This window comes from Bufo bufo, chromosome 5 (genome assembly GCF_905171765.1).
Source record: "Bufo bufo chromosome 5, aBufBuf1.1, whole genome shotgun sequence".
In the NCBI taxonomy this organism is placed as follows: Eukaryota; Metazoa; Chordata; class Amphibia; order Anura; family Bufonidae; genus Bufo; species Bufo bufo.
The window spans coordinates 322,385,328-322,409,361 of record NC_053393.1 but is presented as its reverse complement, the minus strand read 5'-3'; the positions used below and the strand labels follow the sequence as shown (position 1 = coordinate 322,409,361).

At 42.6% G+C, this 24,034-nt stretch overlaps 1 protein-coding gene across 1 annotated transcript in view; it reads right to left on the bottom strand.

Moving 5' to 3' along the window:
• DROSHA (drosha ribonuclease III) overlaps positions 1-24,034 on the bottom strand; it is a 351,648-nt gene that overhangs the window by 264,800 nt on the left and 62,814 nt on the right. Inside the window, exons 11-12 of the mRNA XM_040432119.1 lie at positions 23,402-23,483; positions 18,672-18,746 (exon numbers count right to left, since the gene is read on the bottom strand). Of these exons, the coding sequence (XP_040288053.1) occupies positions 18,672-18,746; positions 23,402-23,483 (157 nt within the window). The remainder of the gene's footprint in view (positions 1-18,671; positions 18,747-23,401; positions 23,484-24,034) is intronic.

The window sequence follows — 24,034 nt, the reverse complement described above, 5'->3', positions numbered from 1 at the left end:
CAGTAATTACATAGAAAAAAATAGGCTGGGCATAAAATTTTCAATAGATGATTCCGTAAAAACGGAATGGATTCGGAAGACATAGAGTACATTCCGTAAGTGTTTCGTTTTTTTTGCCTACTGACTTGAATGGAGCCACGGAACGTGATTTGCGGGCAATAATAGGATTATCTTTAAACGGAACGGAATGCATACGGAGTACATTCCTTTTTTTTGCGGAAGCACTGAAATAAATGGTTGCATATACGGACCGTATACAGAACTAAAAAAACAGCCAGTATACAGAACGCAAAAAAAACTTTCGTGTGAATGAGCCCTTATTTTATTTTTTACCTGAAACTTTTTTTTATTATTTTATTATGAAAAACACTTATTTTTGTACCCACTCTGGGACTTCAACTTCTGCGGTCTGATCCTCTCTGCAATGCATTACAATACAACCTGTATTGTAATGCACTGGCTGTCAGCTTTTATGCTGACAGCTGTGAGACCAAGCCTAAGGGCTGGATCTCACAGGCATCCGTAAAAGGCAAGCTCCGATGCCTATGGAAGGAATCTGACTTGCCTTTTCTGCTATCGGATCCCCGCCACTGCAGCGCGGGGACCCGATGGGGAAGCGGAGGGCACCAGTACCCTCTGCATCAGTTTTGACCACGGCATACAAGGGATTAACTGGCCAGCATCGGTGTTTTCACTGATGCCGGCGTATGAGGCAGGGGCCCGCTCGATCAGCCCGTCGTACATGTGCGGAGATGGTCCTTAAAAGGGGTTGGCCACCCTAAGTATCAAAAATCCAAAATGCCCCAGACAATAGCCAAAACCATGAAGTATTAATATCTAAAGCTAAATGTACTGGCTATATATCATTTTTCTAACCTGTTCACCATGACAGGCTTCCCTGGAGGAGCTCCTCAGACCGGCTGAGTGGGAGGAGCAGCTGTAAAGTGAAAGTAAAAATCCCAGCATGCACTGCAGCAAGCATCCTCAGAGGAGCGGTCACATGACATCCCCACCCACCTGTGTTCCCATAGAGACAAGAGCCCCTCAGATAAATATCAATACCTCAGTCATCAGTGAATAACTGCTGTACAGACATAGCAATAGAAGGAACGTCCCAGTCCCAGCAGCACACAGGAATATGATGCTAATGTGTCATACATATGTTACTGGGGGGGAGGGAGGGGGCCCTGTTCATAAACTTGCTGAAGGGCCTAGTCATTTCTAGTTGCACCACTGAATTTAAGCCATGAACAGAATGAATAGAAAAGTTTCTGAAAAGTGGCAATAAAAGTGGCTATAAAAAGTTGCAAACTACCGTATGTGTTTGCGATTTTTTAACTGTGTCTTAAAATAAAAAATATATAATTTTTTCAAAAAGGGGCATGGCAATGGCAGGGTGGGGGCGTGACCAGTCGCCCCAACAATTTTATGTTAATTTTCGCCAGTTTTCTGACTTAAATGAAGCCAGAAATCCACGGCAGCTCTGAGCGGTCATAGATTTCTGTTTAGGTGCATGGACGGCCATAGGAGGGGGGCTGTTAAGCAATATTTAAAAGGTACAGAAAAAGACAACTGTCCTCATTTTAATATGTTTCAGCCAGAATTAATTTATTCATATAATGTGTATATATAGAAAAATTATTATAGGGCAGGAGTTTGCAGCAGGGTAAACAAAGATCGTAGTTTTGACCCTAATCCACCATTTTACAAATTATAAAAATCTGTGCAGCATTTCACTCTAAATGGGCTGTCGTTTACAAGAACCTATCTCCAGGATAGAAAAAAGGATCCGATCGCAGAGGGTTCAGATCGCTGGGGGCCTGTGTCCAACCGTTTGACTGCAGCATCAGACATGCAAGTGTGTCCGCTGCTCCATTCAACTCTATGGGACTGGCGTGCCTATCTGCTGCACCAGTCAAACGGGGGAACATGAAACCCAGTTCTTATAATCGGTAGGGGCCCAAGTGGTCTGAGACTGATTCAGTATCCTGTGGATAGTTGCTAAGTTCTTGTTATGGAACAACCCCTCTAAGTACAAACTCAATTCCAAAAAAGTTGGGACACTGCGTAAAATGTAAATAAAATAGAAATAACAGACTGCAATGATCTGCAATAGAACATAGAACACATATCACATTACTTGAAAAAAAATAAAATTAAATTTAGAACTTGATGGCAGCAAAGCATGAAAAAAAAAATAAAAAAAATAAAATAAAATCGAGCAACAAAAGGCTGAAAAAGTAAATGGTACTAATAAACTGCTGGAGGAGCAATTTGCTACCAAGGACTGGGTACAAAAGCAGAGAGTCTCCCAAACGCAAAGATGGGCAGAGGTTCACCAATCTGCAAAAAACTGCATCTAAAAGTTTTGGAACAATTTCAGAAAAATGTTAGTTACTGTAAAACTGCAAAGACTTTCAAACCCCCCCCCCCCCCCCCCCATCTCCAGTACATAATATCATTAAAATCCACAAATGCAAATTAAGGGTCCATTCAAACATTTTCAATGGGGCCAGAATGTGCTTTCCGCATCCGCATTTGTGGATCCGCACTTCCGGATCCGCCAAAAAATAGAACATGTCCTATTCTTACCCTTAAATCGGACAAGAAAAGGCATTTTCTATGAGAGTGCCGGCAAAATGCGGAACGCACATTGCCAGTGTCCGTGTTTTGCGGACGTGTGAATGGACCCTAAAGCTGTATCATGGAAAGAAGAAGCCATACCTCAACACAATCAAGAAACTCCGCCTTCTTCTCTGTGCCAAAGCTCATTTAAAAAGGCACAGAGGCAAAATGGAAAATTGTTCTTTGGTTAAATGAATCAAAATTTGAAATTCTTTTTGGAAATCATGGCTGCAGTGTACTGTGGACTGAAGAGGAGAGGGCCAATCCAGCTACTTATTAGCTCACATTTCAGAAGCCTGCACCCATTTTTTTTTAATCCTTCAGGGCCGCTCCGCCGATCACCACAGGCGGCGCGGCCCTGGATGTAATTGCGGCGGTGGTGGTGGGGGGGGGGGGGGGGGGGGGGGCAGTAGGAGTACTAGGAGATGAGCGCTTCCATTGTGGAAGCGCTCATCTCCATATCTAATCCATCTGTATCGCCGTCCTTAGGATAGCGATACAGATGCCTGTGCTGTGCTGCGGCAGGGGAGGGAGAGGTGTGTCCCTCCCCTGTTCTTCTGATAGGCCGCAGGCACTAATGCCTGGAGCCTATCAGAGGCCGGCTCAGGCGGCGCGATGACGTCATCATCACGCCGCCTGAGTCGGGCAGCACACAGCAGGGACACAGGCCGGAAGAGCCTGCATCGCATCGCTGCTGATGAAGGTAAGTAATCAGTGTATTTTTTTTTTGTTTTGTTTTTTTTGGAGGGGGGGAGCTGGCACTATGGGGGTACTAAAGGGGAGAATGGCACTATGGGGCATATGGTGGTACTTTTTTTTTGGGTGGCACTTCTTACTGGCACATTATGGGGGGCACTATAAAGGGGCTTTTTTTTTTTAACACATTATGGGGGGCACTATAGGGGAGAACGGCACTATGGAGCATCTGGTGGCACTATAGGGGCATTATTTGGGGGCACTATGGGGAAGTGGGGGTTCTAAAGGGGCCTTTTCTTATTGGCACATGGGGGCATTATGGCATCTGGTGGCACTAAGGGGGCATTTTTTACTGGCACATTATGGGAGGCACTATAGGGGAGGGCGGCACTATGGAGGAGTGGAGCACTATTGGGGCATATGGTGGCACTTAGAAGGGGCATTTTTTACTGGCACATTATGGGGCGGCACCATGGGGGAGGGGAGCACTATGGGGGCATCTGGGGGGGTCTAAAGGGGCTTTTTTTATTGACATTATGGGGGCACTATAGGGGAGAATGGCACTATGGGGCATCTGGTGGCACTATAGGGGCATTATTTGGGGGCACTAAGGGGAAGTGGGGGCTCTAAAGGGGCCTTTATTCTTATTGGCACATTATGGGGGCATTATGGCATCTGGTGGCACTAAGGGGGCATTTTTTTACTGGCACATTATGGTAGGCACTATATGGGAGAGCGGCACTATGGGGGAGAGGAGCACTATTGGGGCATATGGTGGCACTTAGAAGGGGCATTTTTTACTGGCATATTATGGGGGACACTATGGGAGAGAGGAGCACTATGAGGGCATTTACTGCGGCACTATATAGGGGTATTTTATACTGGCATACATTATGGGGACATTAGCTCAACAGCGGGCACTAAGCGGGGGTATTTCATGTACTGTCATATTGTAGGGAGAATTATTAGTACTAGGTATTATGCGGAGCTTTGCTAATACTGGGGAACATGATTACTAGTATGGGCACTATAGGGGCATTATTACTACTAAGTGTGCTCTGGCAAAGAATTATTTCTATTTTGGGGAGCCCTGTTACTTTGGGGGGCATCCTGCCACAGTATCAGCTTAGCACAATAATTTTTGGGGGACATTATTTTTATACTATTAGTGTCTGGGCGCAGTTATTTTTTTAGAGCACTGTGTGCCAATAATTATTGAAGGGGGCACTATCTGTGTGGTAGTAGTATTTCCAGGGGGACTGTTTCTGCAGTATAGTATTGGGGGCACAGCGGGCACAGTATTGGGGGTGGCAGGAGAGGGTGTTCAGAAGATGTGAAGATGATGGAAATGTGGGAAACTAATGTCTGTTTGTTAATCTCTGCAGAGACGGGAGATGGCTGAAAAATCATCATGGCGGTCTGGTCTGAATGGAGAAGATGAGGTAAGAGAACGTCTACAGCAAAGGTGACATCACTGGATGTAAGAGGTATGGGGCGCTATGTAGGAGAGGAGATGCTCAGGCTCCTCCCCCTGCCATTTGCAGAAGGAGGATTCAGAGCTGGGTGAGGACGGTCAAGGGGGGCAGCAGGCCACGGGCGGGTGGCAGATGGTGGGGGGAACCCACCTGGGGAGGGAGGAGAGCGGAGGAGAGCGGAGGAGCTTCCTGGCTGTAGCCGGCTGTCTATTGTATAATGTGAAGCAGGCAGTGCAGCCAGGACAGACCTCCCCCTCTCTCCGTATGATGTGTAGATACAGGCCGCAACTATAGAATGTCAGCTGTACAGTGTTTGTTGGGAGTGGCCTATTATATGTAGGAGGGGCTTTTAATAATAGGCAGGGCCCAAAAAATTGTGCGCCGCATTGTTGTTTTCCTACACAGCTTTTAGAATCGCAAAGTAAAAGAATCAGCTCAACACACTACACCACTTCCCTGCATTTTTAAATATAAAGGGGGCTTTGAAAAATTGAATTAGCACAGCGCACTACACATGCCACATTTTTTTGCCTTTAGGACCCCCCTCCCTAGACAAAATTCCTGGGTGCTCCCCTGCATGCACCCATCCAGACAATGTCCCTTTCAGGGAAGGAGGACAATACTAAACCTCATACTGCATCTATCACAACAGCATGGCTTCAGATAAGATTCTGGGTGCGGAACTGGCCTGCCTACAGTTCAGACCTTGTACCAACAGAGAATATATGGAGCACCATGGAACAAAAAATCCAGCAAAAAAAAAAAAAGATCCTGGACTTTTGAGCAGCTAGAATTCTAGATCAGGAAAGAAAGGGATAACATTCTTCTCCGAGGAATGAGATGAAATAGTAAAATGTCTGATGTGTTCTGTGATCTACTGTGAATAAAATATAGGTCTATGAGATTTGCAAACGTTTCTGTTTTTAGTTACATTTTACACAGCATGCCAACTTTTTGGAAATGGGGTTCTAAATTTTTTTTAATTAAAATTAAAAATTATAAAAGCAGTAAGGCTACTTTCACACTTGCGTTAGGAGCGGATCCGTCTGGTGTCTGCACAGACGGATCCGCTCCTATAATGCAAACGCTTGCATCCGTTCAGAACAGATCCGTTTGCATAACCATGAACAAAAAAAAAAATATATATATTTTTTTTTTTTTGTTCATGATAATGCAAACGGATCCGTTTTGACTTTACATTGAAAGTCAATAGGGGACGGATCCGTTTGAAAATTGAGCCATACTGTGTCATCTTCAAACGGATCAGTCCCCATTGACTTACATTGTAAGTCTGGACGGATCCGTTTGCCTCCGCACGGCCAGGCGGACACCCGAACGCTGCAAGCTGCGTTCAGGTGTCCGCCTGCTGAGCGGAGCCAAACTGATGCATTCTGAGCAGATCCGCATCCACTCAGAATGCATTAGGGCTGGACGGATCCGTTCGGGGCCGCTTGTGAGAGCCTGTAAACGGAACTCACAAGCGGAGCCCCGAACGCTAGTGTGAAAGTAGCCTAAGAAGTAGGAAATGTTCCTTTTGTTTTATATCCTTGTCTTATTCCCAAGTACTGTACTGTATAACATGGCCATTAAAGGGGTTCTCTATTAAAATCACTCTCTCTGGTGACAGACTCAATTCAAAATGTAGTGTGTGTATGTGTGTATATATATATATATATATATATATATATATATATATATATATATATATATATATATATATAGCGCAAATCAACAGATGCCAAGGAGGAGTTGTCATCACTCCTGACATGTCTTTTTTATTAAATTGTATTCCATAATTGTATTCCAAACCAGGAGCATCAATGACTGTGTTGTGCCATTTCTTTAGGATTCCCACTAGAGGTTTCTGAATAAATTCAATAATGGGTATTACCAGTTAAAGAGGACCTTTCATGGTTTTGTATTAATTGAGAAAAATAGCTTTACTTGCAGGGTACCCTGGCTGATGCTGCCACTCTGCCTGATTTTTTTTGCACCCCACTGTGCCCCCACATAGTTTTCCCACTCAGTATGCTAATACTGAGCATCGGTACAGGGAGACGCCAGGGTTTCTCAATAGGCGTCTCCTTCTCCCAGGCTGTGCCGCGATCCAATCGCAGCGGAGAGCGTCACAGCCAGGGAGAAAAAAAAAACAAAAAAAAACAAAAAAAATAAAAAAAACTCCCCTTCTCCCTGGCTGTGATGCTCTCCACTGATTGGATCACGGCACAGCCAGGGAGAAGGAGACGCCTATTGAGAAACCCTGGCGTCTCCATGTACCGATGCTCAGTATTAGCATACTGAGCGGGAAAACTATGAAACCATGAAAGGCCCTCTTTAAGGGTGTCTCCATGCACAGTCTGACCCTGGCAACACTGATTGAATAGTATTTACACAAAAGGGACCGCTCATGTAGTGTTATAAAGATGGGAACTACTCCAAAAGCACAAGAAAGCCAATAAACCAAGGCTACAATGAAGAAATAAATCACACCAAATCCAATACTTGGCTTTAAAGGGGTTGTTACTGAGAGGATAGTGTATGACTGAGCAGCAGCACACACCCAACTAGTAACACCCAGTTGAAAATGTATTCTTAAGTTTCTAGTGAGAATAATAGAGGAACGGCACCACATAGTTATAACAATAGAAGATCCATGATTATTACATGGAGAATGCAAGATTCTACTAAAACCAATATGTCAGGAGAGGTGACAGGTTCTCTTTAAACACTTGTGGACTGCCTGTTTACTATAGACATCTGACCAGTCCACATTTAAGGCTAGTTTCACATCTGTGGCAGGGTGATCTGGCCGCCATTTCCGGCAGAGAATGCTGGTAATTGGTCGGACAAAAACTGTAGCATGCAGCGGTTCTTGCCTGCCCGATACTCAACATATTTGCTGGGTAGCGGCTGGATCCCTGTGTCCCTGTGCCAGGTGGAAGTATCCGACAATCCCAGATCCCGAGAACTCCAGCAGGCTGTTCCCTAACAAAACTAACCTAATTGGAAGTATCCGACAATCCCAGATCCCGAGAACTCCAGCAGGATGTTCCCTAACAAAACTAACCTAATTCTGCAAGGACATTCCTGAATGTCTCTGCAGTTAGATGCTCTATGGAAATCGTGCAGCTGCAGTACATGACAGCTAGCTGTCAGGAAACTGTCCCTGCCTTCTACATCTCAGGGAGGTTGCGTATTCCGATCAGGAGGTGGCAATGTCACTTCCTAGCCGAATCCTAGCAATTATGTGGTCGCTTAATGATAGGTGTCTGCATGAGCTGCTGGGTCTAAGCAGACCAAAATCAGTTTTGCAATAAGGCTGAACAACCTGGCCTAAATATCTATGGGCTGTATTCCTCCTGTAACTGGGGCTAATATGTCAGCCCCTTCCTTTCAGCAATAGGAAAAGAATATACGGTAAACATTAGATGCCCCTCACAAAGGTCTTGTATGATCTTATGAGGCACAAAGTATAAAAAATAAAAAATGGCACCACAAGCCACACTGCAGCTTCCAACCCTGACCCCTATATCAAAATAACTGTAACGGAAAGGGGAAATAAATCTATGAAAATTATTTTAGTTGCACTTTGTGCCATTAAAAAGTGTGAACACATACTATTTTTCCTTTATTTTTTTATAAAAACAAAATACTAAAATAAAAAAGACAAAATGACAAAAATAAAGCTTCATGTATCACTGAAAAAAAAGAGCAAAAAGAATTAACATTATCGAATGAAAAAAATATAAAGTTATGTTTTTCAATGACAAATGCTCCGGAAAAAAAGGGGGAAATGCGCCTAGTCAGGTAGAGAGTAAATCGCCCAATCTTGAAGTGGTTAATCAGCTGTTCTGTAGTAAAATGTGCTCATCAGTGCCCATTTGAAAAAACTTCCATGATCACATAAATAATGTCTTCATTGATAGTCAAACAAGATTACATAACTTCCAAAACTAGGAATCAGCAGGTCTTTGCAGTGGTGTTCCTTGGCCTTTGACTGCTGTGACATTCTGTGACATTACCACCGAAGCCTTTAGAAAGCTAGTGATATTTTAAGCTTTATTGCACAGGATGCTGCTTTAACACTATGTCCAGATGAAATTGAAAAAAACTGGGATATTACTTACCCGAACAATCCCTTTAAATTAAAACAAATTTAGAACATCGGTAAAGCTATATTGGCATATGTTACAAAGGTCTATGCAAATTTCCCACCTATTGGAGATTGGTACCCCCGAAGTCAGTATGCAACCCTTGAACAAGCCTTGTAACATGAATATACTAGCTAGCATCCCTTCGGTCAACAGCTGTTTTGGCAACGGTCCATGGAAAAAAAATAAAAAATACGCAAATTAGAAAATGTTTAATTTGCATGTTCATTTCCATAAAGCACTACAAATATGACTCAATATACAGCTGGATCTGCTTAATCAGAGCCAGTACCCCCATAAAGTAAAAAAAAAAAAAAAGCTTATGCAACTTTGCCAACACAAAAACATCAATGTCATGATAAAGGGAATGTTTTACTTTTAGTGTAATTTTAGTGCCATTTAGGGTACTGCAGTTATGATGTATTTGAAAGCTGCATGTGGTTGAATGCATACAAGGAGTGCCTCAACAAACATGCATTCACCAGCCATGGAGCCAACAACCCAGGGGTCCTCCCATTTTCTCACAAATGTTAAAATACTTCCAGTACCAACAACAAAAGGAGAAAAGTGTGAGGTGCCAAGAACTTTTTATGACCTCCTCTGTTTTCCCCTGCAATCCAGGTGCAAACAACCCTTACAGAAATAAGTGCAGAAACAGAGAAAATGTATCACTGAACTGGAGCAAAGGACGCCCAATCCGAGACTGATGCAGACTACGCCTGTGCTAAAATACAGAACATTTTCAGGGACAATCAATGGTCATTGGCCTGGAAAACAAATCATGCTGAAATAACCTCAGAAGCCACATGCATGAATCTGTTATAACTGCAACGTTGGGGATTAACCCCTTAAGGACCCTGCCATTTTTCACCTTAAGGACCTGGCCATTTTTGGCAAATCTGACATGTGTCACTTTATATGGTAATAACTTTGGAACGCTTTTACTTATCCAAGCCATTCTGAGATTGTTTTCTCGTCACACATTGTACTTCATGACAGTGGTAAATTTGAGTCAAAATATTTCATTTTAATTTATTTAAAAAAAAAATAATTTACCAAAAATTTTGAAAAATTCATCATTTTCTAAATTTCTATTTCTCTGATTTTAAAATAGATAGTAATACCTCCTAAAATAGTTTACTTTACATTTCCCATATGTCTACTCCATGTTTGGATCATTTTGTAAATGACATTCACTGGTCACAAAGCTCCCCCAAACATAGCACTAAGGAAGGGCTATGGATGTGTGAGGAGTACTGAAGGGGTTAACTCTGCAGCTGAGGAAGAAGGGCAGGCTAACCCACAGCTTTGATCTTCTCAGCACTAGAGAGGGAGAATTACAAGCTCAGTTCTTATCAACTGTGTTTACTCACAGTGACAGTTTTACTGCAGGACGAAATTGTTCATCCTAGTGCGTTAAGTACCTGCAAGTTAGGACGAGCATTCTCGTCCAAGGTCCTGAAGGTGTTAAAACCCCTGCAAGGTGGAAATAGTCCATCATGTAGGCCATATACCATCTCTGATAAAGGGGGTTCCCTGCAACCTTGGCAGGTAGTCATTAAATACTGTATCTGAATTACGCAGACAAACCTGCTATCCTACAAACTTAAATCTAGGAAGCATCCACTGGAGCTATTCAACACCCTCCTAATGTTTGGGATTACTCAGCGGAGGTAACCGGTAAACGGCACAAAGGAGTGCCCAGATGGCTCCTCTTTCACATACACTTCACCAGACGGGGCTTTTCAGTTTCTAGACCCAGACCACATTGTGGAACGGTCATAAAGGAGCTCCTTGGAGAATTCTTCACAAGCCCAGTTGAAGCCCAACAAAATGCTCAGTGGCCACCAGAAGGCCAGGGTAACCTGTCATCTTGGCCTAAGGATCAACTTCCACCCAGATAGCCACAGAAGGGCTACATGCCTTGAGATCACACAAACCCAGTCATTGAGCATCCACATTTTTGTTTGGTGGCCGATACCGACTTGATGGATAGGGGCATTAATATGTATTCCATCCTTATTCCATGGTTGGAACTTAACTCTTTTTGTTAGCAGTCATTATCCGATGCAGAAGATCTAACTGACCAAATGTAGTTGTTGTTAGATTAATGGTGGGAGAGTGACTCTCGTGCAAGGTTCTTATATTATGTAAAGAAGTGAAGTCGATGATTTTTCAGTAGGAGATGGATGAACCGATTCTGTGACCTTAGGGGTAAATCATGTGGGTCAACCACATATGGAGTATACTTTTGGTTTTTGAATAGCCTGTTTCTGTTCTTAGCATGGGTAAGAATAGGTTTACAGTAAGAGGGGGATTAGTCCAGATGCTAATATTGTAGTGGCTACTATTATCTCACTATGCATCTATATTATCCGAGGTGTGACATGCAGATTGTCTCCTGGGACATGAAAGGTATAGATACATCTAAAGGCTGAAGACTTTACCAGGATGCAAAGGTTGTGGTTGGGGAGAGTGGAAGGCTCTCCAGCTGTGAAAGTCAAGGCAGGACTAATGTTTCTACTTCATAAACATTGGAAGATGCAGATCTTGGGGGGGGAAGAGTGGGACTCAGAGGGTAGACCACTTAAAGAGGTATTCCGGTTGGTTGAAGTTATCCCCTATACATAAATCGGTGGGGATCCAACCGCTGGGACCCTCACAGATCACAGGAATGGGTCTCCCGTACCCCCTGCAGCCCCCCTGAAAACATGTCAGGATATGACAGCAATGTAGCACACACACAAAGGGATAGCATAGTCCTAAATCTCCCCAGACCCACTACCCTAAACGGTGATCCCACAACTGCTTGATGGTCCCTATACTAGGTATGTGAGGGAGCGGCACACAAACAGGGAAAACACATACACAATAAGAGTAGTTGTACTATACCAGGGTCAAAAGCCAGTGAGTCAATCAAGTACCAAGAATGCCAGAAGTCAAAAACCAGGAGAGCAATCCAAAACCAAAATCACTAGAAAACGCAGTCACAATACCAGATTCAAAAATCACTGCCAAAGTAAACACAATACCACCAAGAAACGGATGGGGAGCAAGAGGAACATCATTTCACTGGCACCTGCACCCACAGGAGCCAGACTTGTTTAGAGAGCTGGGAATGATCTCCAGCTGGCTTCCCTACACGTCGGACAGAGCTGGGAGCTGAAGTCCTAAGGCTAGGGCTACACAGCGACAAGTGTTTCAGAAAAGTCATGATCGATAGTTAAGGGTGTCGTACTGCGACATGCGACACAACAGTCGCAAAAAAATCATTAAAAAAATCAACCCAAGTTGGATTTTTGTACGACTGTCACGTCGCGTGTCGCAGTGCGACACCACTGACTATCATTATGAAAATGCTCAGTGTAGTTGGACCCTTATTGTCACACAACACTGACATGCTCCTTTATTGGCACTAGGGTGAGACGGCTGCATTACAACGACCTCTGGAGGCGGAATCACCCTGCTGAATTTACACATTATTCTGACTCCCATGCATTGACTACCTGCTATATAAGTTAGCACAGCCCTGGGAAGGAGGTACAGGAGACTAGTACTGAAGAGCTCCTGATTTCTAATCATTCCCGTTTGTATGGAATTGATGGATGATGTCGAGAAGGGAGCAGAGTTTATTCGGCGTCAGTAAAAAAGGAAGCCTTCCAGGTGCCACTAAGGGGTTGGTGGTTAGATTATTCTTCTGAAAATGCGGTTCATCAGTTACAGCCATTCCTTTATTGGGAAACATCAGAAGCCGTACTTAGAGGACGTCTTATTTCTATGTCACCGACCAGAGTAAAAAAGAACAGGCTAGTGATGCCCTTAGGGCTGCCTATATGAATTTCTTAACCAACCCAATACTGGACCATAAGAAGGTCCTGACTACGGCACGATCCACAAACAAATTCTGTCAGATAGGGAAGACTTCAAGCGCTCACTCACACACAAAATATTATAGGTAAGGGAACAAGGCAGGGACGCTGCCAGCTAGACTGACAAGGCACACAGGGAATTCAGCCCAGCACTCTTGCTGCAGGGAGAGCGGTTACCAAAATCGGCCAGGATACCACACATTAAGCTATTACCTAAGCCTGAGAAGGATCTTTTACTTCCAGGGTCTCTAAGACCAATTTCCTTAATCAATGTGGACATTAAGCTGATATCCAAGATATTGGCAGATAGACTGGCGACACAATAATCCGCTTTGTGAACATTGTATTATTTTTGAACATAAAAAAATAAAATAAATAAATAAATCCCTTGTCTACAGTGCCGTCGCTGTGCCGTCGCTGCTCCGTTCCCTGCAATTTCAAGCCTCTGCAGGACCAGGAAGCAGCCAATCACATGCCTCAGCAGTCACAGCAGCTAAAAAGAGCTCTGCATAGTACATTGGAGCTCATACCAGTGCCGGATCCACTAAAGCCCGACATCGCACATCTATGCCAGGCTTCAGCAGAGCGCAGATGGCACAGGCAGGAGCAGCCATGTGTGCGCCTGCCTGTACATAGTGCGCTGGTGACCCAATGTGGAATCTGTACACCGCTGATCAATATTCGAGGAGTACTATTCGGTTGTAGAACTTACTTGAAGAAATTTTACTTCATGGTTCTGTATGGATGTAAGGGACATCAAGAAGAAAGGTCACAACATGTTACTGTCATCTCTCTGCCTGAGCAGCCTCCAGTGACCCAAGGGAGATACAAGAAATTTCATTCTTGTCATCACTCCTTTTTCTTCCCTACTAAAGGAGTGAGAAGATGAGCAGTTACACATTTAATCACCCAAGAGCCTCATGAGGACATTTGTTGACTCTGTGACTCTAATGTTCACAGGCATCTGAATCACAGAAATTTAGTTCACGTGAATATGTAATGATATGTTCACATACGGTAGATATAGGCCTAAGTGGCATGTATGAACTCCGCACCTCCAGTACTTTTCTCAATAGGTTTTGCGCATTCATGGTTGTGTTTGGGTCAGTATTTTTTCATGACCATTGCCATTGACACTAAACATATGCAGACAGATCCACGTAATTTCGATCAAATTTGCTAACAAATCTAAAGTCTAGTGTCAGCCATTGGGGCTTTTCTTAATATGAAGGAAGCCAAAAGGTATGGGGCAGTTGCTTATCTCCCTCCACTAAACTAGAACGCCTATTCTGACATGACAACTATTTGGGGGGGGGGGGGGGGGGGGGTACTATCTCTACATATGGAGAGTGCCTTAAAATCGATGGATGTAAGGCAGCTATCTATAAGTCAATGTTTGACCCTTTAATTCGGCCTTGAGACACGACTTGTGTAATAAATAAGTCAGCTCCTCATCTGCAGACAGCTGTTTCAGGGCGATTGCCCCTTATCAGTGCAGAGAGGAGAGTACATTTGCATCCCTGTCTTCCCAGAATTCAAGGGGAGCTTGTAAGGCCTATAAGTCTCCTCATGCCGATTAAGGTGCTCTCCCCAAGGAGAGATAGTAACACTCACCCAGTTAAGCCTGTACTCTCCTCTCTGCACTGATGAGGGGCAATCACCCCGAAAACGCTGTCTGCAGATGAGGAGCTGGCTTATTTATTATAAAAGGTCATGTCTCAAGGCCTAATTAAAAGGGTCAAACACTGACTTATAGGATAGCTGCCTTACATCTGGTGGCATCAGAGGCAGAGCTTGCTAAGAGCTCATTCGCATACCTTCTTGATTTAACAACTGCATGTTAAACGGAGAAATTGAGAAAGCTACTGGCTCCAGAGCTGTATGCAGGAGGATGTGTGGCAGCAAAAAAGAGTCCCCTGAGGCACGGACTCAATACACCATGTTATGGCGCTCTATCCTGTTCCTGCTTCTAGAAGTGGTTATTGGTATGGGTGTTTGAAATTTTCAGCCAATGGAAAGACAAAAGATATTTTATTCCACCAATGAGCTTTCAATTAAATAGTTTTCACCAGGTGTTACTGAATAATCTATAACCAGTTTAAATTAATTATTGTAAAGAGCAATACTGAATAAAATGTGCATAGCTGTGCCTGCCTAATGAGCATTTACAAGTCTGTTTCGGGTTTTTTTTGCGTCTGTATGCGGAACCATCCACTTTAACGGGGTAGCAAAAAAACGGAAACGCATTCCATGTCTGTATGTCCACAAGTCTGTTCCACAAAATGCATTACGGACAAGGATAGGACCGTTCTATTATGGCTGCTCCATTCTGCAATATGTGGAATGCACACAGCAGGTATCCGTGTTTTGCGGATCAGCAATTTGTGGACCGCAAAACAACCTGTCATTTGAATGAGCCCTAATGTGTACGGCCACCTTAAGTTTTTGCATCCAGTTTCCTAACTACAGTAATTTATTTTTACACATAGGAGAAGGGGCTTTCATTTTAATCTTCCCATAGTTCTCCTAAGACCAGTGGTGGTGAACCGTTTAGAGGCCGAGTGCCCAAACTGCAACCCTACAACCCACTTATTTATCGCAAAGTGGCAATACATCAATTTAACCTGAATATAGTAGATCTTCCATGTAATTTATCATTTAGCTATAATAGCCTGCCTACATTCAGTGCGATGCCTGTGCTGTTCATAGTGTGTCCTGCTCTGATAAATGGCAGGAAAAGTCTAAGGCACATCATAGACTTTTTCTAAGATGCGGGTGTCCACAGAGAGGGCTCTGATTGCCGCCCCTGGCACCCATGCCATAGGTAAGCCACCCCTCTGCTAGACAGTTTCAAGAATTCCTGCTTTCCATGATGGAGTCTATGATAAAAGCAATCCAATGACTGCGTGCTATAGTTCCCTATGGGAACTATAAAATAAAGAAAGAAAATTAAAATGTTTAAAATTTAACAAATATAAGAAAGGGTTCACAAAAAAATAAAAAAATAAAAATAAAAACATAATAAAAAATACACATCATAGGTATCCTGGTGTGCAAAAAAGTGCAAATAAAATATTAAAATATATTTCATCCAATACGGAAAACAACGAAGCGGGATAAAAAAAAAACCTCAAAATGGCAGATTTGTAGTTTTTCAGTCGCAATGAAAAAATATATACATAATGTTGTATTGCCGGATTCGTACTGAACTGGAGAATGAAAGTAACTGTTCAGTTTTATGGTACAGGGAACGCTGTAAAAACAAAACCCCAAAAAACTGTTGTGGAATTTTTTATTTTTTTTTCAATTTCTCCCCATTTAGAATTTTTTTCCAGCTCCCCACTACATTGTATGCAACCGTAAATAGTGCGATTAGAAAGGGCAGCTTGTCGCACAAAAGACAAGCCACCATACAGCTATATGAAAAATAAAAACAAGTTTGGGCTTTGAGAGGGCTGGGAGTAAAAAAAACGAACACAAAAACAGAAAAATCGCCCGGTCATGAAGGGCTTAATATTGATGACCTATACTCAGGTTAGGTCATAAATATCAAATTGTCAGGGTTCTGGCACCCCCGTCAGTCAGCTGTTTAAAAAAGTTGTGACACTTGTGCAAGCACTGAAAAGTCTTCCATGTCATCTCCTTTGTAGCGGCGGCGGCGCAGTTTAATTACAACTGCTCCATCTCATTCAGGCGAATGGGACAGTTACAATTACACTGCCCTAGTGATGAGCAAATCTGGATCGTCCTGCTTTGGACAAACCTGATTCATTTATCTGCATCACTCATATTCAAAACTACCCCCATCTCAGTCTATGCATTAAAATGTATTGCCTCCAAATGAGGCTCTTTCAAGATGGCTGTCGTTAACGCAAGACTATCTGTGATGCAGAAGAACGAATCGGGTTTGTCCAAAGAAGGACAAATCAGATACCCCCATCACTACACTGCACCCTCACTACACTGGAGAAAGCATGTGGGTAAACTTTGAAGAGTGCCACAACCCCTTAAAACAGCGGGGTGCCGGAGTCAGACCCCTACCGATCTGGTATTGATTCCTATCCTGAGGAAAGGTCATCACTATTACACCACTGCACAACCTCTAAGATTCCCATAGAAGTGAGATCAACCCTTTGAAGCCTACTTGTTTCTTGGGAAAAGCATCAGAAGCGTTAGGCCTCTTGCACACGACCATATGGCTTTTTCAGTGTTTTGCTGTATATTTTTCCTGGATCTGTTTTTTTTTTTCTTTCAGTAGTGTTTCCGGTTCCGTCACGTTTTTCCATATGGCATATACAGTATACAGTAATTACATAGAAAAAATAGGGCTGGGCATAACTTTTTCAACAGATGGGTCAGCAAAAACGGAACAGATATGGAAGACATACGGAGTACATTCCGTAAGTGTTCAGTTTTTTCATTTATTTTATTTTTACACACCCATTGAAATGAATGGTTCTGTATATGGAACGCAAAAAAACGTAAAAAACAAAACAAAAAAAAACAACGGTTCGTGTGCAAGAGGCCTTAGAGAGCTGCTGACCTCCGCAGGTAGTGTGCGGTCACGTTCAATCCTTTTCCTGCATGGATTCAACTGGATGCCGACAAGACCACACATTTGGACTATTAGGACGAACTGGCTGTACATTTTGTATTAAATATCTATATTATAAAAATGACTGGATTGTTCTTTCAGTCGGACGTCAATAGGTAACCAAACGTCTAAACAGTTGGACACAGTTTGGCACAGAGGATGTCTGGCAAGGTTTTCATAAAGGTCTAAGTTTCCTAGGAAGTACCGTTCTTGAGATATTTCCCAAAAATGCAAATATGGCACCATCACATTACCATATTAGCCATAAAAGCTTGACGGTCCTACACATATCTTAACTGCCATACACACCGTCACATGGACCTTATTAGCCAATAGCAGCTTGCAGGTCCTTTAGTCTTCGCCTCATGACATAGTCAGTTTTACACCAGTATTGGAACAAATCCAATAGAGACACAAGCGGACCAACACGTCATACTCGGCATTCCGTCATAGAACTGCGTAATGGTCTGTGGTAACGGAATCCATAACGCAATTCACCTTTTACCAATAAACGAATCGCAGACGAATTTCAAAATATGAAATGCGCTCATCTCTAATAGTAACCCGTTCTGTGATTCTGTTATGAAGTGTACTACAGAGAAGTGAAAGATCCTTGATTGCACAGTTTGCTAATCAGCTAGCTGTACAATGTCGTGCTGGACTACTAATGACAAGTTGCTTATCTCCTTCATCCTTATACATCACAGCTCTATTCTGTTCAGCTTTAGAAAAGTGTTTACAGCAGTTATTCAAGAAATGCACTGGAGACAGTTTTTTATTTATTTATTTAGATGTATTTTGGGATAAAAACTGTTTTTGCAATAGGTTTTCATAAAAAAATGATCGGCTTGTTTTTAAAGTACATAGCAGCTGCAGAATTCCACTCCATGATAAATCCATCAGAAGGGCTTGGTCCCCATTTCAACCATCTTCATGAGAGGTCAAAGAAGGGGTGGAGACCGAGTCATCAGACAAGACCTTTCATGGATTTATCACAGAATGGCTTTCTGCAGCCTGCTCTGTACCGAGAAGCATAGAAGCTGAACAAGGCAAATGATGCTTAATTACTAACAAAAACCTATTACAAAAATATTCTGTAGCTGAAAATACATCTAAAAATATCAATGGCTCACCCTGGAATTACTTAAAACGTTTTGGATAGATGTATGGATTGATTTGTGGAAAACCACGCAAAATCAAGAAAAAGTATTGGGCTGTGTGTATTCCATACATATGTTAAACAGATTATGTTAAGGCTTACCTGGCAGAAACCTTACAAAGCGAGGCATAAAATGAAACTGTGGGCATTTGGAGCTAGTTTCTTCAACAGGAGGACCTAGGTAATGGAATATAAAATAAGAAAAATCAATTATCTGTGTTTCTTAGGAAAAGCAAAGGCGGCGTGTTTTATATCAAGGCAAAACTGGATGGGTTCACACAGTAAAGCTGGATATAAAATCAAAATTGTAGCAGGAAACATAATGACATGGTTCAGTCAAATCTGTTTCATATTAGATGGGGCAGATGCTTAGGCGACTAAGAGATCATCCAAGAAATGGTCAGGCACGGCAGAAAAAAAAAAAAAAAAAAAAAAACATTAAAAAACTGCTTCATACAAAACAAAGAAAAAATAATAACATAATAAAACCGTTTTTGTGTCTTCATCCCTACCCTTGTAGAACAGGCTACAATGAGTACTACAATCACAAAATTACTTAAATGGGTATTCCCATCTAGGACCTAGAGATATGCCCCCAATGTCTGAGTGACCTCAGTGACCTGCACCTACAGTATGCAGCCATTTTCTGTGCACCCTCCAGCACCATGCATGGTGCACTCTCCAGCACTCTGCGGGTTCCATTCCAAGAATAGGTGCGGGAGCGGCTTCTATCAGATATTGGGTGCATATCCTAGTAATATGCCCCCCCCCCCCCCTATGTTATTCTTTGCCCCCCCCCCCCCCCCCCAGGTGCCCCTTCCCCCGCTGATTCCCCCAAAGCAGGCCGGTGAATACTAATGAGCGCTCATTAGTACCGAAGGACCAGGAAGCGGTAAACGCTCTGTACTTACCACTTCCTGGTCCTCGGCTGTCGGCTGTGCAGGGCTGCGCACAGCGTGAGGGCGCTCTGTGACCTCACGCTGTGCGTGCCAGTTCAGAGCACAGTCGACTGAGGAGAGAGAAAATTGCAGGCGGCGTCCAGGAGCAGGAGAGGTAAGTGTTTTTTTATTTTATAAAAAATGTGGCTGCTGGGGGCTAATCATGAGAGGCATAATGGGGGCTAATCATGAGAGGCATAATGGGGGCTAATCATGAGAGGCATATGGGGGCTAATCGGAGGCATATGGGGGCTAATCAGAGGCATATGGGGGCTAATCGGAGGCATATGGGGGCTAATCGGAGGCATATGGGGGCTAATTGGAGGCATATGGGGGCTAATTGGAGGCTTATGGGGGCTAATTGGAGGCTTATGGGGGCTAATTGGAGGCTTATGGGGGCTAATTGGAGGCTTATGGAGGCTAATGATGCATTATGGGGGCTAATGAGGCATAAGAGCTTATAATGGGGGCTAATGAGGCATAAGGGCTGATATGGGGGCTAATGAGAGGCATGGAGCTGATATGGGAGTGATGAGAGGCATAATGAGGACTAATGAGAGGCATAATGTGTCATCCACAGATGCCCCCATAACAGTGTGTCTTCCACAGATCCACCATAACAGTACGCCCGCGCACTGACGAGAGACAGGAAGAAGGGGAAAGAATCCGCGGAAGCAAGCAGAGGACGGCACATTAGACGACTGAATAGCTTCTTTTGTAAGTAAATTGTTTTATTATAAATGTATCCCTGCATACCGCAATTCTCTCGTATTTTGTAATCTTATTTATATATATTTTGTTTTTGCACATTTTTGACTGTGGTATCTTTGTGCCCCCCCTATATATTGTTCCTAGAGTTGCCACTGGGCTGCATATACAGGTTCTAAGCCTTTCTGCCATTAAAAGTAGTAGCATAGACATATCTAGAGTTCCAGCCAAGTTAGGAGAAAAGGTATCCTGAGCAGCACCATGAATACTTGAACAGATTTAAGACCAATGTCACTTTGTGTTGATAACTTTAAAACACTGACTTATCCAGGCCATTCCGAGAGTTTTTTTGGGCACATATTGTACTTCATGACAATGGAGTAAATTAAAAATTCACTTTTATTTATAAAAAAAATACAAAATTTGCCAAAAATTTGGTAAAAATAGCAAATTTCCAAGTTTCTATTTCTCTACTTCTATAATACATAGTAATACCTACAAAAATAGTTATTACTTTACATTCCCCATATGTCTACTTCATGTTTGGATCATTTGGGAATGACATTTTATTTTTGGGGGACATTAACAAGGCTTAGAAGTTTAGAAGCAAATCTTGAAATTTTTAAGGACCAGTTCAGATCTGAAGTCACTTTGTGAGGCTTAATAGAAATCACCCAAAAATTACCCTATTCTAGAAACTATACCCCTCAAGGTATCCAAAACGGATTTTACAAACTTTGTTAACCCTTTAGGTGTTGCACAAGTATTAATGGAAAATAGAGATACAATTTCAGAAATTCACTTTTTTGGCAGATTTTCCATTTTAATATTTTTTTTCCAGTTACAAAGCAAGGGTTAACAGCCAAACAAAACTCAATATTTATGGCTCTGATTCTGTAGTTTACATAAACACCCCATATATGGTCCTAAACTGCTGTACGGGCACACGGCAGGGCGCAGAAGGAAAGGAATGCCATACGGTTTTTGGAAGGCAGATTTTGCTGGACTGGTTTTTTGACACCATGTCTTATTTGAAGCCCCCCTGATGCACCCCTAGAGTAGAAACTCCTAAAAAGTGACCGCATTTTAGAAACTACGGGATAAGGTTGCAGTTTTGTTGGTACTATTTTAGGGTACATGTGATTTTTGGTTGCTCTATATTACACTTTTTGTGAGGCAAGGTGACAAGAAATGTTTTGGCACAGTTTTTATTTTTTGTCATTTACAACATTCATCCGACAGGTTAGATCATGTGGTATTTTTATAGACCAGGTTGTTGCGGACGCGGCGATACCTAATCTGTATACAATTTTTTTTATTTATGTAAGTTTTACACAATGAGTTCATTTTTGAAACAAAAAAAATATAATGTTTTAGTGTTTCCATATTCTGAGAGCCATAGCTTTTTCAGTTTTTGGGCAATTATCTTAAGTAGGGGCTCATTTTTTGCAGGATGAGGTGACTGTTAGATTGGTACTATTTTGGTGGGCATACGCCTTTTTGATTAGGTCATGTGATATGTTTATAGAGCCGGTCGATACGGACGTGGCGATACCTAATATGTCAATTTTTTTTTTACTTTATTTGGGGAAAATGACATTTTTGTTTATTTTTACTTGAAACTTGATTTTTTGAGGGGGAAACTTTATTTTTTCAACTTTTTCTTTTCACTTTATTTTTTGTCCTACTTTGGGACTTCAACTTTTGGGGGTCTAATCCCCTTTACAATGCATTCCAATACTTCTGTATTGGAATGCATTAGCTGTATGAGTAATACAGTGTGCATTACTCATACAGCTTCCGGCCTGCGAGATCCAGGGGGCTGGAGTATGGGTGGTCACTAAGGGGTTAATCAAATAAGTGCTTAGATGTTTGGCAGTCTGAAAACAGGGGTAACATGGCCGACATCATAAGGTCTTGTCAGGACGATGAGAATAAGAAAAAAAAATAAAAAATTGGAGCGCTTCTTCAACGACCTGGATTACTGCATACAAATTTTGTTTGCAAGCAGATTCCAGCTGCTGGTGTAGTCTCTTCGCAATATAAAATCTTTGGTGTCTACTAGGAGTGTGAAACCATGCCATATTTCACTGTCATACATTAAAGAGGACCTGTTACTACTCTCAACATCAGTGATTTAATGCTTGCATTACTCATGAAACAGTAATTCTGGAGCATCTATCCTTTCCAGTTCTTCTGTTATTTCTCCTAGAATTGTAAGAAAAACGTTACCGCTGGGTGTTACCATTGCCCTTGTCTGACACTGGCAGCACGGTTTATGGACACCTTCCTTCTTAACTGCTAACATCCAGTTGTCGACTTATTCAAAAATTGCTAGGAGGAATAACCTAGGAACCACGCAATGCAATTAGAAGAAAAGTTGTCTCAGAATCTTTAAACTGGTATTCCCATCACATACAATGGTGGCATATCGCTAGGATATGCCCCCATTGTCTGATAGGCGCGTGTCCCACCCACCCCAAGGAGACCGGAGCAGGGAGAGCTGTGGCTGGTTTCCCGGGGTCCGTCCACCACCAAGCGCTGCGCCCATACAAGTGAATGCATGGGCAGCCCCATGGAAATGAATGGAGGGCGGCTGCGCATGTGCAGTGCGCCCTCCATTCATTTACCGGCTCCGTTCTTGTTGTAGGTGATACCCATTGTATGTGATGGTAAAACCCCTTTAAGTCATGACAAACACAAGTATTTACTAAAACGGACATGTCAGGAGTGGTGACAGGTCATCCTAAAAAGATAGCACTTGCCTACAAAAGAAAACAGAATATGTAAATTCCACACTCACTGTAGCGAGAACGTGTCATATACGGTATAATGCAACCATGAAAGGTAATTCAAAAGTTCAACCTAACAGTGATAAAAAAAGGCTCCATAGCACATGTCAGAGTTTTGTCGGAGGAAAAAAAATCCTTGGGGAAATTAAACCAGATAAGAGAAAGAAATGACAACAAGTGGGTTATAAGTGGCTACAGAAGTATGAATGTATTATGTTTGTGGTTTGAATTGTGACACTAGATAAAATACACAGAAGTAATAAGACAAAAGTTTTACTGCATGCCATAATACTGAGGAATAAAACACAGGCATGACACGTAGGCTACTAAATGGTTCAGTGCATTTAAGGCCCACAGGGTAAAGCATTTTAGAAACCAAGTAAAACAGACGTACCAATAAGATTCCAGTCATGAAGCTCTAATATGTCCCTGAACAGATAGGAGGAAAACACTTCCAGTCCCTTCACACAGAAATGCTGAGGAAAACAGACAACACATTAGTATCCATATTACCATTAGCCCCACAGAGGGGCTGCAATACACAGCAGGCAGGCGAGTAGACACACAGGGTCATTACTGTATATGTCAAGATATCATTCTGTTATACTGAAGATGTCATGATATGAAGAGGATAAGAATTCCTTACTTTACTGCCTGATTCTAGCTGTGGTCAATAAAGACTTCACGGAGCACCCCCTGCAGGGCAGTTATAGTTTAAAGGGGTATTCCGGTTACATGAAGTCATCTGCTAACTACAGGATAGGGGATAACTATTAGATCAGTGGGGGTTATACCGCTGGGACCCCCACAGATCTCGAGAATAAGGACTTTGTACCCTGTGGAACCCCCAAAATGAACAGAGCAACCTGCCGAGCATGTGTGCTGCCACCCCATTAAACTTATACGGGAGTTACAGAAACTGCTTAGCTCCGTTTCTATAACTCCCATAGAAATCAATGGAGCGGTTCTTATGATCGGTGGGGGCCCCAGTTATCACCTAACTTCACATAACTGGATTACCCCTTTA